Genomic DNA, 15,726 nt, shown 5'->3' on the forward strand with positions numbered 1-15,726 from the left:
ATGTTCAGGATTCCAAGATTCTGATATCAACTATTTTGGCAATGTCAACTATTCTGGTAGTATTATACATATACCATGACAACTCCAAAAACCTGGCAGTCATCCCAGACTTTTGTCTTTCATATCAATTAATAAGATCTAACAATTCAGTCTATGACTCCTGTCAATTTTCCTCTTCAAAAATTGTACTTGGTATCAACTATAGCAATATCCTCCAGAGACACAAATCTAAGCTCTGAGTATAACATAATAATAAGCAATTAATCTGATCATATTATATTCTTGGTTAAAATCTTTCAATGGGAACAATGGGTGGTTGTGCTGAGGCTGTGATTCATAAGTACTAGTAATGAATGTCCTGCGCCATACGTGTTCATCAAGCTGTCTGCTTATACAGCTTGTATGCTATAAACAGGGAAACTGTATGGTTTGTCAATTATATCTCAAAAGGGCTAAAATACAAAAATATTACAAATAAAAATATTTTTTAAAATTAAAAAAAAAAAATTCCCAATGACTCTCCAGCCTCTAGAGCCTATTGTCCTTCTCAGATACTTCCGAAACTGCTTTCCTATTCCTAGTGGCAAAGAGTTAATCTGAGTAAAGTTTTTAAAATTTGCCCCTAAGAAACCAAAAGGTTTCTCTGAACTTTCTGCTAGCTAATTTTTCAATATACATGTGATTATTTAAGAATGTTCTACCCCAATGCTCAAATAAAATGGACACGCCTGGGTGGCGCAGTCGGTTAAGCGTCCGACTTCGGCCAGGTCACGATCTCGCGGTCCGTGAGTTCGAGCCCCGCATCGGGCTCCGGGCTGATGGCTCGGAGCCTGGAGCCTGTTTCCGATTCTGTGTCTCCCTCTCTCTCTGCCCCTCCCCCGTTCATGCTCTGTCTCTCTCTGTCCCCAAAATAAATAAACGTTGAAAAAAAAAAATTAAAATGGACACACCAAAGAGGTATGCAATGTTTACTCTACAGCCTCATGTACCCATGAATCAACTGTCAAGTATTCCAGTTTGAGAAACCAAAGCTTACAAGTGTCTCTAACACCTGGTCTCTGTCTTGGCCCAGCCTCATGTCCTGTTGATCCTTTCCCTATTCCCTCCTATAGTTTAGCTATATACCATATTAACTGCTTCCCCTCAACCATGTGTGAACATTTTGCAGAGGCTTCTGAAGTTTTTTCTCTTCTTATATTATAAATCTTCACAACACATCTACCTGGTCCCCAATTACAACTTGGATCTGCTGAATGAAACTTTTCATCTTTGTGAAGTCTCCTCTGGGGATAAATACCATACCCTAAGAAGCTAAGGAAATGTTCCCTTGTGCCACACTATACAATACCTCTGTTGTATAAGACACCCATCATGGTGCTATAATTTCATATAATATTAATATCAATAACTCTTACTAAACCACTGTCAAACCTGGCTGCATATCAGAATCATATCAGAGATGTTTTATAAAATATATGGATACTTTGGTTTCACTACCACCAATTATGCTGTAATTGGCTTGAGATGCAGTCCTGTAATATGTATACTTCAAAATCCCCAAAGTAATCCACATGTATAGCCAGGCTGAAAACCACCATACAAGACAATGATTTCCTTACTTATTTTTGTATTCTCAATGTTTATCATGATGTTGGAAACATATAAGCACTCAATGCAGGATTCAGACTTTTAATGTAATGAAAATTTGAGCTGACTATATACAAAGCTTTGCATATAATAAATCTACCCAAATTAACTGCATTGTCTATCTTTCCTTAGGAAGCATTATTTCTTCCTGCAGTTACAGACAATCCTGTATTTTTTACATAGCCTTTAAGTATATTTTATTTATTGTCATATGTATCTTTTTAATCTAAGTTGTGTATGACTACTAAAGATTAAAAATAGGGGTGCCTAGGTGGCTCAGTGTGTTAAGCCTCCAACTCTTGAGTTTCAGCTCAGGTCATGATCTCAGTTTGTGGGTTCGAGCCCCACATCAGGCTCTGTGCTGATGCAGGGGTGGTGCAGAGCCTGCTTGGGATTCTCTCTCTCCCTCTCTCTCTCATGCTATCTCTCTCTCTCTCTCTCTCTCAAAATAAATGAATAAAACTTAAAAAAAAAAGACTAAAAATATATTCTTTGTGTCATCTCACAATTTTCTGGGTTATCTTCCCACTCTAAATTCTTTATTTCACTCTCATTTAAGAGAATAGTTTTTGCCAGTGTGCTGATATTCACTTAATACAGGTGGTCCAGATAATAGTTAAATTTCATTACTGTAGGAGCCCTGGGTGGCTCAGTCGGTTAAGTATCTGACTTCAGCTCAGGTCACGATCTCACGGTTCATGGGCTCAAGCCCCACATCAGGCTCTCTGCCGTCAGCACAGAGCCCATTTTGGATTCTCCCTCTCTCTCCCTCCCTCTCTCTCTCTCAAAATAAATAAACTTTAAAAAGTTTGATTACTGTAATTAGTTTATAAAATCAGTATATTCCTTACATTCAGAATTAAAATATCTTACCTTTCCTTCTATTTCTGCCTTTGGCTTCTTTGTGCTCTTTAGGCTTCATCTTTTTTTCTTCTCCAGATTCTCCATCACTCACAGTGAGTTTGTGTCTCAAAAGCCTATGTCTGTATCTTGGCTTCTTAGATTCTTCAGATTCTGAATCTGATTCAGAATTGACTTGATGTTTTGCTTCTAAGTGGAGAAAAGAAATCAGCAAAACCTTCAGACATTTTTCCTTTAAAACCTGTTATAAAACTATTTTGATTGTTGAAAATTTTCATGATTTACAAAAAAAATCAGAGCTGTGCACTTACTTACTTTGGTATCACTGGTGATACCAGGCAACCTTATACATTAAACTTGATATATTACTATAATTAAATACTAATTAAATATCACCAATAGACATTCATAGATTTTTTTAAAGGTAAAAAATATTTTGCTTTAAAAATCATCTGTTTAGGGGCGCCTGGGTGGCTCAGTCGGTTGAGCAACCGACTTTGACTCAGGTCATGATCTCAAGGTTTGTGAGTTCAAGCCCCATGTCGGGTTCTGTGCTGACAGCTCAGAGCCTGGAGCCTGCTTCTGATTCTGTGTCTCCCTCTCTCTCTGTCCCTCCCCCACTCATGTTCTGTCTCTCTCTGTCTCAGAAATAAACATAAAAAAATTAAAAAATAATAATAAAAATCATCTGTTTATTGGCAATAACTGAAAAAACATGCACAACTATTACCAGACACTCAAAAGGAGTAAAGGTAGTAAAGTTTTAAATATTTAATAAACTTCAAATGCATGTATTATGAGATTTCACAGACAGATAGTCTTCAAAGACTGAACTGGTCAAACAATGAAATTATGACATCCTGTACTTCTCTTTGGAGCTCACCCTCATCTCCTGGGTTTCCTTCATTGTGTTTTCCAGTTCTTTTTTTTCCTTCTTCTGGCTCATCATCTGAAGATCCATCCTCATCAGAGGAAAGATTGGCTTTAATTTCTTCTAAAAGCATCTTCTTGGCAATTCTTGAGTAAAAAGACAGTAAAAAACTATATATTTGGTGGTGAAGTGTAACAAATTAAAAAATTTTTCACTATCAAAATAGAAATAAATGTGTAAAAAGATTTTATACTGTAAATAAAAGACTACCAAAGCCATGTTTTAACCTAAGCTACCAACCAACCAAAACTTTTGAAAGATGCTCTTAACAGTGATTTTCTTCCAATTCTAAATACTTCTGCAATATATTTAAAAATCTGAGGGACATTTCTACTATTTTGACCAATTGCCATTTCACGATGCATACTTCCAATCCTGTATTTGGTCTGCAGCCATCATCCAACAACTGCAATATCAGGCTCACAATAATAAATCAACTTTTTCAGACAAATGGCATTCCAAGGCAAAACTCCACGAGAGGATCATTCAGCAAAACATATTCTTAGAAAATCAATGTGTAATAAACCACTTTCTAATGAAACAGTGCCTGAAACTGGTGGATAATATTTTTGGCACTTAAATTTCAATTTACTTCATAAACTGCTAATGAAATGCAAGCATATACTATACACTAAGTATTGAAGCAATCAGAAATCCCTAATAATATTCAAACTAGGGCAGATAAGAGAAGGGACAGGAGTGCTATTAATTACATACATGGTAAAAGAGCACAAATTACCATAAATGAGTTTTCGCTTTCCACGAAAGTAGATAGTACAGTAGCCTCACTCATATCAAAATTTCTCAAGATGCTCCTCAAAGACCAATTTGTTAATGGAAAAATCAACTGCTAAAAGCATGAGAAGATACTTCTTTAATACCATCTCATGTTAAAATAAAATACATTCCTAATAAATTTCCATGCTTATGCTAAAGGAAAACATCTGAAAATGTAAGATAAAAGCAATCAAGCAGCTTTTGTATAAAATGAGGTATTTTGCACCTGAAGTGTCTTTTTGATATAAATTCAAAAATCACACTAACAAAGGAATACCTTATAGACGGTTCAAAAGGAAAGTAGCATGATTCTCAGTTTTCCATGGCCTTTTTTTTTTATATATGAAATTTATTGTCAAATTGGTTTCCATACAACACCCAGTGCTCATCCCAAAAGGTGCCCTCCTCAATACCCATCACCCACCCTCCCCTCCCTCCCAGCCCCCCACCCTCTCACCCCCCATCAACCCTGTTTGTTCTCAGTTTTTAAGAGTCTCTTATGCATTGGCTCTCTCCCTCTCTAACCTCTTTTTTTTTCTTCCCCACCCCCATGGACTTCTGTTAAGTTTCTTAGGATCCACATAAGAGCGAACTTTTATGGGAAACATCCACTGTGCAATCAAGATTAACTCTCTAGCTCATCAAAAACTTGCAGCTTGAATCATGGAACTTCTGTTATTTTTGGATCTGAAACCCTTCTTTATATTTCTTAACATACACTCACATTTCAATCAAGAATTCATTCAATGGTAAGAGATGTTAATGCCTTGGTAATTTTATTTCAAAGGTACACTGTTCATTACTATTTTTATTCAAAGAGGTATAGCAAAGGCACCAAAACAGACTGAAGCAAAATAGGTAATCACTTCATAAACACTTATTATCTACCTTTTGGTGCTTCCTTCCCTAAATATACAGATCGGAAATAGACAACACAGAAAGTTACCAAGTGCTAAAGGAAACCACATATGAGTTTGCTTTTTTGAGGGATTTTGATATGATTTATGTTTCAATAAAGTGAAGATTAGATCACTCCAATTTAAATCCTACTGGAGTTGAGTTATAAAGTGTTGTTCTTACACTTCTAGATAAGTGGTTTGCTGACTTGGATTGTACACAATAAACATTTTAAAATGGGGAATAATCTAGGGTTGCCAACTTTTCATTTTGCCAAGAATAAAAATTTAAAACCAAGTATCATTTGTTTTCATCATGTTATAAAATAAAGACTCTTTCAACACACCCTCCACAAATTAGGAACAGTTTCAGAATGAAGGGTGTTCTTTAAATTTAATAAAAGCATCTGTCTAGAAAAACTCTCTAATACAACCTACATTTGTTATTTCCCATGGACAAGGAAGTGCTTTCTTGAACCAATTTCAATAAAACCACTCTTTTGCAATGAGTAAAAGTGTATGTGTGTGTTCATGTGTATATGTATAAAGTGTTGAATAATAGATTACAAATAGAAAAACATAGTTCCACTTGCAGTTACAAGATGTTATATCACCATGTGGGTAGTACAATAATAACCAACAAAAGTACAAGTATTAATTTAGTTACACTAAAGGTTACTTCAATCACTTGATTTCGGTTTGTATTACAAGTTCAAAAAAAGTCTATAATTCTATACTATCTGTAAAAACCTGGTTGTTAATTGTAAGGAACCACAAGTTTTTTTTTTTTCTTTCAAACTCTAGACTCTTAAGAATACATCTACTAAACGGAAGGTCAAAATATGTAAACCCACCTAATTCATACTTAAGTTCTAGATTGTCATGAAAAAACTGAGAAATATGATACACATAAGATAATAAAATACAATTCTATATCAACTATGAAATCATATAATAAATCATGGAAAATTAAATGAGATCCATACACTGAAAAATTACATGATTTTTAAATGAACAACCTTCATTAAGAACATAATATATAGAACAATCACTATCACTCTAGAAGCAGAAAAAAATTACAAAATTCAGAGAATGGTGATTTTTCTCCAAACTGAAAGTTACATACAGAATGATGGAGATTCCCTTAGCTTTACCTCCCTGAGATAGTTTAGTTTAGATTTACCCTCTAACACCTTTTGACCAATGAAAAACCTAATGTATAGCCATGCATATTAAAGCCCTAAAAAGAATAAAGTTAAATTATTTGCCTGACTGATGGCTCAAGTCCAATATGTCAAAGACTCACTGCATCATAAACCTTGCCTATCACGTAACCTACACCTCAAAGTTAGAAATTTATTTGAAGGACCTAAGGGTTGAGGCTGACCTTCAACCTGAGTAGTCAGCAAACATGTTGAGATGAAAGGTGTCCCATCTATAAAGCCTGCTGTGAGATGCTTTAAGGGAAACTCCACTACCTTAACTCTTGAGTCACGGGCCACAGAGACTTCAAGGACATCATCACTTGAGAACCAGCTGAGGCTGGCAAAACATCATTTTGGAGGCCTTGGCTGGACCCATGCTGGTATGCATGTGATGGATGTATAATCATGATCCCTAGTTGATTTCTGTTTGCTCTGAAGTTTCCTTTCTTGAGGCTTTCCAGGAAGTTTCTGAGAAAATCATCCAGGCAACAAGGTACTGCCCCCCTGGAATCTCAATGCTCAATATTACATCTTGGGGCAGGTGTAGCATCCAAAGCAGTCACGACTGTATCAGAAGCGTTAGAGGCACAGGCTGTGCCACTCTGTGGCAGAAAACCTGCGCAGGGCTGAAAGTAATGGAGCCACTCCTCCATTTTCCTGAAAGGGAGGGAAGGGAGAAGGGGAGAAAGCAAAACAATATGGGAGGAAGGGTAAAAACCCACAATGATCGGAACTGGTGCATGAGAGAATAGAACCCCATAACCCAAACAAGCTAAGTCTTCTAAATCACATAATACCAAGATAATGTCTTCTTACCCCTTACACCTTCATCTACTACAAGAAAGCAAAAATAAAATAAGGAACAAGCCCAACAATGCAAAGACGAACAAACAAGCAAAAAAAGAGAGAGAGAGAGAGAGAGAGAGAGAGAGAGAGAGAGAGAGAGAGAAAGCCAAGAAAAGCCTTTAGTTATTCTGATCTGATCTAGAAAAGAGATGCATAATGTTTCTTGTTTAAGTGCTCAAACAGGGAACAAGTAAACTACCTCTTTCTGTTGGTGAATCACTAATTCAAAACATTAAATTTCTGAAATAGAAGCAATCGAGAGAGTGATCTCTTGTACCATGGAGGTTTTAGGCAAATAGCTATTATAAAAGCAACACAAAATGTGAGAGCTAGAAAAAGGGACCTTAGAGTCCAATTCTGTCACTTTACAAAGGAGGAAACAGGCTTAGAAAGGGAAAAAGATGAAGCCATAAGAACAAAGCTAGTTAGTGGCAAAGCCAGAAGTAGCACCTAAGATCCTGAATCCCAATATTCTCTAATTTTAGTATGCCAGTGCTATCTATATTCTCTACTCATTCACTACTGCTATGTTTATTAGTACTTCATGAATACACTATAGTCGGTCACATTGTTAAAGATATCTGTATTTCACTGATTTCCAAATATGTTTTTTGCAATGAAAGTATTCAAGCTTCGACTTTTAAAGATTAAATAAAAAAGATTTCTAAACATCTTTAGTCCAGTATGCTCCATTTCTGAAATGCACTTGACAGGCCATCTCAGACACATCCCTATAATCTATTCTTTTATCTTTTAAGAGGTTCTGAAAACAGGTTTGAAGAAAAGTGCTAAATAAAAAATGCTATTTTAGAAGGCCAAAACAGTATGGTGCATCCATACACAAAGATGACAAAATAAAAAAAAAAAACTGTTTACCTTTGTGCACAATATCACAATAGAATGATTAGTTAAAACAGAATTCTGAGGCAGATTACAGGTTTAAATGTATACTCTTTAGAGATGCAAAACAAGTATCTAAGTATATGTAGTGTTAAAATACCATACCATATTCAAAATGTTGATACATAAAACAATTCAAATGGCTACAGCCAAAAAACATTGAAAACTTTTTGTGACAACAGGTGGGGAAAACATATTCTTCTAATAAAGTGTGAGGCATTAACAAATGTTATATACTTCAGGGTTAAGAATAAAAACTAGGGGCACCCGGGTGGCTCAGTGAGTTAAGCATCCGACTTCAGCTCAGGTCATGATCTCACAATTTGTGGGTTAGAGCCCCGCGTCGGGATCTGTGCTGACAGATCAGAGCCTGGAGCCTGCTTCAGATTCTGTGTCTCCTTCTCTCTCTGCCCCTCCCTCACTCATGCTCTCTCTGTCTGTCAAAACTAAACATTAAAAAATGTAAAAAAAAAAAAAAAGGGGGCACCTGGGTGGCTCAGTCACTTGAGCGTCTGACTTCAGCTCAAGTCATGATCTCACAGTTGGTCGGTTCGAGCCCGCATCAGGCTCTGTGCTGACAGCTCAGAGCCTGGATTCTGCTTCAGATTCTGTGACTCCCTCTATCTCTGCCCCTCCCCCACTTGCACTCTGTCTCTGTCTCTTGAAAATAGATAAATGTCAAAAAAAAATTTTAATGTAAAAAAAAAAAGCCAGAATATTTTATAGAATATGGAATTCCTCATTTTCAAAATCTGTATTAGTATTCTTAAGTGTTTAGTTCAAAATTAGTACCTTGATATAAACCGTTCTATAAAATATGACTAAAGTATAATGATCTATACCCCAAAATGGTGGAATTTATGAAATAATGATGATGTCACTAAATAATCAAAAAGCTAAACAGTTTGAAACACTTTTCAGTCATATGTTTACGATGTTTGCAGTTAATGAAAAACAGCGCTGTTTTCTTTTTAGTGAGAGTACCAGAAAAATTAGTATCAAATAATTTTTTTAAAAACTTACAAACACAAAAAAATAAAAGCTGTATGAAATTAAAAATGCACAGTATATTAACAATTTATGCTATGAAGTTTGCTATACTGTTTGAATAAACTCAAATTACAAAATGTACATTCCCTGATTTTATGTAAAATTTAACGCAGTTATGGAGGAAATTTTAACAAGAAAAATTTATTAACATAAAAAAATATAGAAAATTTGTTCATATTAAAGAACCAGTTTAATATTTTCTTATACTTGAAAGGCAAAAACAGATCTTATTCATCTCAATTCATCCCAAACTTCAAAGTTAAAGACAAAGGAGACATATATTAAGTCAGAAAAATGGATCATTTTTGCTAACACTAGAAAATACAGACCCTCTTTTTGGGGAGGGTCTATTTTCTATGCTCTAAAAGTCCCAATATCACCAAAGAACAAAGAGCAGGAAAGAAAGGAGGGCTGAATATAATGTTTAAATCTTAAGCAGAGATCACTACTACTGACCATATTTCTTTTCTTGCTGAAAATTCTAGCATTTAAAAAGGAGATCTTATGGCAACTGCAACCAGTTTGGTTAACTACAAATAGATCCTATCTACTGACTAGACACCTATATATACTTAAATGACTTACAATACTTACCTGCACTATAAAATAAAATAAATTTTAAAAGTTACCTTGAAGCTATCAGGCATTTAAAACCCTTACTCAAACATGAAAGTGAAATGCTTCATTCAAAATGCTACCTTTGTTTTTTAACACAATAAAGGATAACCAAAGCAATTTTGGTAACAGGACCACCATGAAAAAAAAACATTTCACAGAGAAACAATTCTTCCAGATTTAGCAAATTCATATAAAGAATAAAGAGATTCTTCCAGATTTAGCAAATTCGTATAAAGAATAAAGACGTGTAGAAGATAAACATTCTGAAAAGTGTGTAAAATGGAATCCAAATGAAGTCTTTTGTTAAGGAACTTGAGATATACTCAACCTTTTAAACATTGCTGAAATCAGGTAAACAATCATTAAATATCTTCATTAGCATGAACAAACAACATCCAGGAACGATTAATTACTTCTGAAAATATGCTGAATTAATAGTACAGAACCTTCATCAACAGAATATCCACACCAAGCTAGTAGGGAGAAAACAATCATTTGTATATTTTCCAGTTGAAAAGCAAGGTATTACCAAATAACAAAATAATTGGAAAATTTTAAGGCAATAGTGTAGTCCCACTATAATTAAGTAGAACTTCTATTAACAATGCCCAATTCCTTTAAGCAATCTCCATGTCAAATTTTGCTTCTATGTAGTAAGTATTTAGCCCCACTGAGAAAGAAATTATGAGAAAAACTGGAATATTATTAGATCCAATTAAGCATTCTTCAATTATAAGGTAAATATTTGTATGTGTGTGCCAGGGAAGGGTATCCACATAAAATCTCAGTTTTTAGTCAAAATTGGAATAAAGAAAGAATGCTTATTTAGAAAACAATCTCCAAATAAAGAATATTCTGAAAATAATTCCTTTTTGGAGAGAATAGAGTCTTCACTGATTGTGTAGTATGCAACCTCTAAAGACAAGCCTAGTTTAATGATCCTCAACACATACACTGTTAAACTTGAACAAACTACCATCTTGCCTCTTGAGACTAATTCACAGTGCAGGTATACGAATATAGGACACTAGAAAATATTTGGTCAAAATATACCTACTAAGGAATCGCAACACATTTTCAATGCCAACTAACTATAGAAATGCAACAGTAATCAAATTACATGAATAAATGTTGTTTAAATGAAAGAACCAATTTAAAACACAACAGGTATTTGAAAGACAACATTAACATAATGGCATATTCAAATAACTGACTTTTAAAATTACATGTATAATTTAAATAACCTAACTGTTTTGTATTCTTCTCCCTTTCAAAAAGTATGTAAAGTCTAAGCTGTAAAATTCTAAGTAAATTATCGATTATACAAAATTCAACATATAAAGTTAGTCTATTTATTTTTCTAAAAAGTTCAACCAAAGAAAGTTAAACTGTCAATCAACCTATAATACTTTGTCATTGTTTATTAAATAAATACTATTAAACAGAAATTAATTTACACGTTAGACCACTCTATCTCACAGGAGCATGCATTTACTTTCAAATATGAATGATGCCACATAAGAGTATGCTAAAATAACAAATTTACATATTCATACCTAATAAAATATTCAGTACATGGCTAAGTTTTTTAAATGACCTCAAAAGCTATCATAGCTTTAAAACAGAAAAGACACAGATAAGAGTGAAATCTACTTTCACATAAATATATATAAGTACATATATATATATTCATATGTAAGTATATATTTAGGGAATTATAAAGTATTTACTTCCTCAATTTCAGAAATATCAGAACTTTGCTGGCTACAAACTACCTTCCATATCTTGATTTTAACAAAATCTTTAAACTTTCATGAAAAGATACATAATTAAAATTAAATGCTTGAACAAGAAAAAGTTTTACAGAAATTTATTGCATCCAAACAGTTAAGCCATGGCATTAATACACTATTTACCTCTCCATAAATGTCAACAATGAAAATGTATTAACAACATTGCTAAAAAGTCAAAGCATATGAAATGTATACAAAATTTATACACAATTACACAATTGTGTACAAATTTACACAAAATTACAACATGCTGCGTACTAAAATACATCCTACTCAAAAATGTGAAACTGGTAAAAAATAATTCCAAGAATTAATTGTGATCTGCAAACAAATTTTTAAAATTTGCTTAGTGCATATTCAAATATGCTCAAATACATCATCTATGCTAAAATAGTTCCATATGGTATTTGTATCCCCACCATGGGTATTAGATACCTCTTTCGTATGTTCAATATGAAATAAGTTATTAATGGTGTATTTTATAAAGGCACGTTAAAGTAAGTATAAAGAAAAACATGTTCAAGATAAAATTCAATTCTTCTCAAAAGTACTCGACAAGGTTGTATTTTTTAATCACAAATACAAGATGGAATTAACTATACCTTCCAATATAATACTTGCCAGTTACAGAGATATAATCAAACAACTTAAAAGATGAAAATATTTATATTTTGACAGATTCTAACACAAATATAAAATTATCATACCTTAATGACACTCTCATCTGGTGGCTAAATATGAGATTAAGGTTCATCACTCATAGTTAAATTAGAATATAGCATGTTTTAAATATTATTAGCCTTTCAATAATACTGGAGTCCTTGTGGTTTACAGGAAAACAAATTAGTAGTATAAATAAATAGAGGAACTAAAGCATTTTAAAAGACAAGTTTTTAAATGCTTCCATAATCTATGATAATCTACTATAAAACTTGCTGAGGAAGAACATGTAGGCCTTTACCATTCCATTCTCGACCCCACCCCATCTCATAAAATAACTGGGTATGTATATATTTAATTTTTATATACTAGGTAAGCAGCAACTGAGTCATTGTGTCCATGATTAATCTCTCTTTAAAAGTACAAAATAAAATTGTTCATTTCCCATAACAAAAACATTCTATTGGGAGAATGCTGATCTCGGAAACAGAAAACCCTATCAGCAACAACAAGATACAGAAAACAGACCTAGAATAACAGCTGGCCCCACAGCATTTACTAACTCAAAGTTAATTTCTTACAAAATTATGACACAAAAATTGCATGTATATTTTCAAATTTTCTTAATATCATAACTTACTATTAGGAATAAATGGATGGTTAATATAGTGTTCTTTAGTAAAACCATCAAATCTATCATTGATATTTGGTGCCAGAATTAATCACAGAAAATTTCTTCCCATCTTTTCATTTTAGAAATCAGAATATTTTGGCAGAGTAGTTAAGTCACTTGCGCATAATCACACATACAGTTGTTAGAGAAGTTAGAACTAGAAATCAGATATTCTTATCCCCATTATTCCCAAATTCCACCTACTACACCACACTAAGTTGTCGAAGTTTTGCGTAGGATACACTATATTCCAGGAAGGGTTTAAAAGACAGGTAAAAAATTTAGGGTTATATTCTTTGATACATTCATTTTCATTATTCTTCATTGTTAGGATATGGGTATGTCTTTGTATTTTTTTCTACTCCTACCATCCCTTAGATTAAGTGAATATGTACAGGCTACACTGTTTACTTTTAAATCAGCTGTTTAAGTTTTATTAAAGTTAACCATCATACTATCTATTTTATGAGAAAAATAGTTAAAATCCAAATCACTCTGGACACTTTGTATACTGATACTTATTTTGAAAACAATTTCTTAATCTTACATATCTGAGCAATCTCCTTTCTTTCACTTTGAATTGGTCTTAATAAATAGGACCACCATATTAGATGGCAACTAAAAACAAAAATCAAATACTGAGGAGATGTCTGTTGTTACCAATTTATTGAAATGATTTACTTTCATCAATAAAATAATTTGCTGAAATTAAAATATTCTCAAAGAATTATCACAGTTTACATGGGAACATAAAATTGACAGTGCTGTTTTTATAACACACCCTATGCTAGGTGTGATAATATTCCTATTTACTTTCTCTTAAGGTTTATGAGTTTTAGCCCATTTTCTGGCCTTTCTTTCAAACTTGCAGGAAGACTGTGAACGAGTCTTTCTAAGGCAGGCACTCCTGGTTTTTACAACCGGCTTGCGGTTCCGTTGCTGCTGTTTGTGCCCACGCCTAGGGTGTGTTATAATCTTTTTTAAGTCCTTACAGATGGAATCATACCTATTCTCAGGATCATTGTCGTCATCATCATCATCCACCGTGACAGGCACTGATTTAGATAAGGCTTCATCTCCTTGAGGGGAAAAAAGTGTACTTAAAATTAGGTTTGAATTATCTATATAAATAAAACCATGTAAAATAAAACTGAAAGCTAAAAAGTTTAAAACAACTAGTGGATTCTAAACTGTACTCTGAATCCAAAACATGAGTAAAAAAAATTTATACAAAAAACACAATGGGGAATTTATGAAGTGCCAGCAGTAACACAATAGTTGTATCTTATATATTTCAAAGTTCCTTCCCAGAATACAAGTTTTTTTTCAATATATGAAGTTTATTGTCAAATTGGTTTCCATACAACACCCAGTGCTCATCCCAAAAGGTGCCCTCCTCAATACCCATCACCCACCTGCCCCTCCCTCCCACCCCCCATCAACCCTCAGTTTGTTCTCAGTTTTTAACAGTCTCTTATGCTTTGGCTCCCTTCCACTCTAACCTTTTGTTTTTTTCCTTCCCCTCCCCCATGGGTTTCTGTTAACTTTCTCAGCATCCACATAAGAGTGAAAACATATGGTATCTGTCTTTCTCTGTATGGCTTATTTCACTTAGCATCACACTCTCCAGTTCCATCCATGTTGCTACAAAGGGCCATATTTCATTCTTTCTCATTGCCACGTAGTACTCCATTGTGTATATAAACCACAATTTCTTTATACATTCATCAGTTGATGGACATTTAGGCTCTTTCCATAATTTGGCCATTGTTGAGAGTGCTGCTATAAACATTGGGGTACAAGTGCCCCTATGCATCAGTACTCCTGTATCCCTTGGGTAAATTCCTAGCAGTGCTACTGCTGGGCCATAGGGTAGGTCTATCTTCAATTTTTTGAGGAACCTCCACACTGTTTTCCAGAGTGGCTGCACCACTTTGCATTCCCACCAACAGTGCAAGAGGGTTCCCATTTCTCCACATACTCGCCAGCATCTATAGTCTCCTGATTTGTTCATTTTGGCCACTCTGGCATGAGGTGATATCTGAGTGTGGTTTTGATTTGTATTTCCCTGATGAGGAGCGATGTTGAGCATCTTTTCATGTGCCTGTTGGCCATCTGGATGTCTTCTTTAGAGAAGTGTCTATTCATGTTTTCTGCCCATTTCTTCACTGGATTATTTGGTTTTCGGGGTGGAATCTGTATTGTATTCATGAGTAGAATTACCAAGAGATATATTCAAGTACAGTAAAACTGATTCCTTATAAAAAGCTACACTGCTGGGGCACCTGGGTGGCTCAGTCGGTTAAGCGTCCAATTTCAGCTCAGGTCATGATCTCACGGTCCATGAGTTCAAGCCCCACGTCGGGCTCTGTGCTGTCAGTTCAGAGCCTGGAGCCTGCTTCAGATTCTGTGTCTCCCTCTCTCTCTGCCCCTCCCCCACTCACGCTCTGTCTCTATCAAAAAATGAAAAAACGTTAAAAAAATATTTTTTAAAAAGTTACACTGCTATCCTTTGACTAAAAATCTAAAGTGGCTGGAGCACCTGAGTGTTTCGGTGAGTTTAGCATTGCACCCCTATTTTGGCTCAAGTCATGATCTCACAGTTCCTGAGATCAAGCCCTGCATCATGCTCTGTGCTGAACGTGGACCCTGCTTAAGATTCTCTCCCTCCCCCTCGCTCTGCCCCTCCCCTGCTTGCGCTGCCTCTGAAAATAAATAAACCTAAAAAAAATTAATCTAAAGAGGATAAGATGAAGGGGTGCCTGGGTGGTTCAGTGGGTTAAGAATCCAACTCTTGATTTCAGTTCAGGTCATGATCTCATGGTTGGGAGATAGAGCCCTGCATTGGGCTCTGCACAGAAGCATGAAG

The 15,726-nt window shown here is 34.7% G+C and overlaps 1 protein-coding gene across 12 annotated transcripts in view; it reads right to left on the reverse strand.

The window, feature by feature from the left end:
- ATRX (ATRX chromatin remodeler) overlaps window positions 1-15,726 on the reverse strand; it is a 327,458-nt gene that overhangs the window by 190,495 nt on the left and 121,237 nt on the right. For all 12 annotated transcript variants that reach the window (XM_047843355.1, XM_047843349.1, XM_047843345.1 and 9 more), the window contains 3 exons: window positions 13,864-13,936; window positions 3,392-3,525; window positions 2,521-2,697 (listed from right to left, as the gene is read on the reverse strand). In XM_047843355.1, the coding sequence (XP_047699311.1) occupies window positions 2,521-2,697; window positions 3,392-3,525; window positions 13,864-13,936 (384 nt within the window). The remainder of the gene's footprint in view (window positions 1-2,520; window positions 2,698-3,391; window positions 3,526-13,863; window positions 13,937-15,726) is intronic.

This window comes from Prionailurus viverrinus, chromosome X, assembly GCF_022837055.1.
Source record: "Prionailurus viverrinus isolate Anna chromosome X, UM_Priviv_1.0, whole genome shotgun sequence".
In the NCBI taxonomy this organism is placed as follows: Eukaryota; Metazoa; Chordata; class Mammalia; order Carnivora; family Felidae; genus Prionailurus; species Prionailurus viverrinus.